The following is a 2500-nucleotide window of genomic DNA, read 5'->3' on the forward strand; positions in this document are numbered from 1 at the left end:
CAACGAATGTAAGATCCGTGCCATTTCAAATGAAAAACTGCCGAACCTAACCAAGGGTTTCCCCTCACGTGATAACCATATTTTTTTACGAAGCGAAAGAAACAAAATGTTTGCATAAGAATAAAGTTCAGTCCCCGGAGGATGTAAAGTAACATGGCCACTTGACTTCCGCTCCCGTTTTCACCAATAACAGTCCACCTAAGGACTTCCCTCAACTGGAAGATAGTTCTTCATCACATTTTGGTGGCCATTCTGTCTTTGGTTGTCAGAAACCAACCTGTCTGCACTTGCGTCATACGAAACCTCTGGAGTTGTTCGTTCTGAGCTCGCGCATTTCTAGGGCGCATGCTCGTAACGAAGAAAATCATACTTTACCCAAAGAGACCCTCTTCATCTTCGCCATTGACTTGGCAAGCGGAGGAGGCGGCCGAAGTTCAGACTAACCATGTAATTGTTCTCCGTTCTACAAGTCTCTCCGTGTTTAATTTTCCCTGAACTTTCTCAATGATGCAGTCACAAGATCTAGGTATTTCTAAATATCTTTAAAATCCTAACAAATCTCACTCACAGTGTTTTCAAGGAGCCACAAGTACGTTTTCTCTGAGCACACACTGCCCCTCGAAAAAAATGTTCGCTACAGTGTAAATCCACCTGTGAGTAATAGCGACTGTTTCCATTGCCGAGGCTGCGCAGTAGCAGCTTTCGTCCGTCACAGTTACATGGTAAGCAATTTAATTTTGGTGCCCATGGACGGGAATGTACTCTACCGCACAATCTCGACCCCAGAGCTCTTCTCTCTTGCGCATGACTGAGGATCGTGCGCGGATACCGGATCCGGGGCTCTGGTGACGAGATCAACCGGAGCCCAAATCTGCGCGCGCATTTAACAGGTGGTGACTACCACGGTGGGTAATGTTGGGATCATAGGGCTGTTCTCTAGTTCGATCTGTGTTACTTCAGTATCGGTCCTCGAGAAATCAGTTTCATCTTCATCGTTTATTATTAGTTGTTCACTAAGCCTTTCGGGACTGTTCAAAGAGCTTTGTAGGCCCCCGTTGTAGTTTGTATTTTTTGAACTTCCTCTTCCATTGGACAAGGAATGATTGTTATTTCTTCCTGACATTACAGGAATTTGGTCCCCAAATCGCATGGAGCTCAGGCTCATTCTACTGCCTGTGAACGCGCGGGACGAGTTCGGAACTACCTCGAGTTGATCTTGAAGCCTGCCGCGGAGTTTTTTAATAACAGAGTCGCATATCCCAAGACGGCTTATGATCTCGAGAGCATCAAGCTGAAAGTGTTTTGTCCCCATAGCGTAGAGGTAAGGGTTCGTGAAGGAATTAATGGGATACACAAACACAAGAAAGAACTGAGCGGTACGAACGTTTATAAGCGTTTTTCCGTATATTGCTATGAGGCTCAAGAGCGCGATTGGAAACCAACAGGCAAAGTTTGTGATCACCAACATAGCCATTCGTTTGGCCACTCTCGTTTCAACGCGGTGACCGCTGTCCCCAGCGCCGGAAAGTCCAAGACTGCAGTACATTCTACCATAACAGAACAGCACGAAGAAAAACGCTAATCCGTTGGTGGCCAATAGGAATGTAACATAGATCTTTGACAAGGTGCTTTTTACTTCAAACGGAAGACATATCGCGACTTTCTCATAACTGCTGACTCCTACTTGGAGCAAAGGAAGAGCTGCCAATGTTATCGAAAAGATCCAACCAATTGCTATGAGAACAACGATCTGTTTGATGCTAAGATGTTTCTCACGTTGTAAAGGATGTACAATGGTGAAATATCTTTCAACTGTGATTATTGTAAGCACAAAGACAGCTAACTCCGTGGAGAATATGGAAACGAATCCAGCCACTTTGCATCCTGTGAGGTACTGCCAGCGATAAGCGAAGTTCTGGTATTCGCCAAGCGAGTAGCGATCCGCGATGACTAACATGCACAAAAACAAGCCCATGCAGAGGTTGGCGAACGCCAAATTGCACATCAGAATTTTGGTGATGGAGATCTTACGCTTACTCATAAACAGAACAAAGAGTTTGAAGGAATTCCCCAAGACGGCAAATACCATCGCTATCCAAGAACACACGCGCAGCACTTGCGAACCAAGTAAATCACCACAGGGATTGAACACGTCTTCCGGCAGTGCAGCCGTGCAGTTCACTTGTATCGGGGGTGACATTGTGACCAGTGTAAAGTTACTAGGATCCACGCATTCGTTAGGATGTAATCTCACAATTCTCCTTTCATTCCTTTCATATGAATACGAGGCATTGTTCGGCTTCGATGTTGCTGCTGTGGCTGTTGTTGTTGAAGATGTACTCCCGGTAGTCATTAGAGTAGGAAGGTTGCTAGGGCAGATTATTCCTGAACGACTGGTTCCTGGAGAAGTTGGCGGTTGCGTCCCCACTTCAGGCGAATAATGTTTCATGGTGGTTATAAGACAGCAGTGAAAGGGATATTCCACAACAGCTTTTTTGAG

General features: G+C 45.6%; 2 protein-coding genes across 14 annotated transcripts in view; one reads left to right on the forward strand and one right to left on the reverse strand.

Moving 5' to 3' along the window:
- LOC137985381 (zinc finger CCCH domain-containing protein 15 homolog) overlaps window positions 1-50 on the forward strand; it is an 11983-nt gene extending 11933 nt beyond the window's left edge. Inside the window, exon 13 of the mRNA XM_068832988.1 lies at window positions 1-50. This exon is cut by the window's left edge and continues 2184 nt beyond it. The gene's annotated coding sequence lies outside the window, so the exon portion shown is untranslated.
- A 200-nt stretch (window positions 51-250) lies between these two features.
- LOC137985378 (follicle-stimulating hormone receptor-like) overlaps window positions 251-2500 on the reverse strand; it is a 27826-nt gene continuing 25576 nt past the window's right edge. For all 13 annotated transcript variants that reach the window (XM_068832978.1, XM_068832981.1, XM_068832977.1 and 10 more), the window contains one exon: window positions 251-2500. This exon is cut by the window's right edge and continues 118 nt beyond it. In XM_068832978.1, the coding sequence (XP_068689079.1) occupies window positions 884-2500 (1617 nt within the window). In that variant the 3' untranslated portion in view covers window positions 251-883.

The sequence above is a fragment of the Montipora foliosa genome, chromosome 14, assembly GCF_036669935.1.
Source record: "Montipora foliosa isolate CH-2021 chromosome 14, ASM3666993v2, whole genome shotgun sequence".
In the NCBI taxonomy this organism is placed as follows: domain Eukaryota; kingdom Metazoa; phylum Cnidaria; class Anthozoa; order Scleractinia; family Acroporidae; genus Montipora; species Montipora foliosa.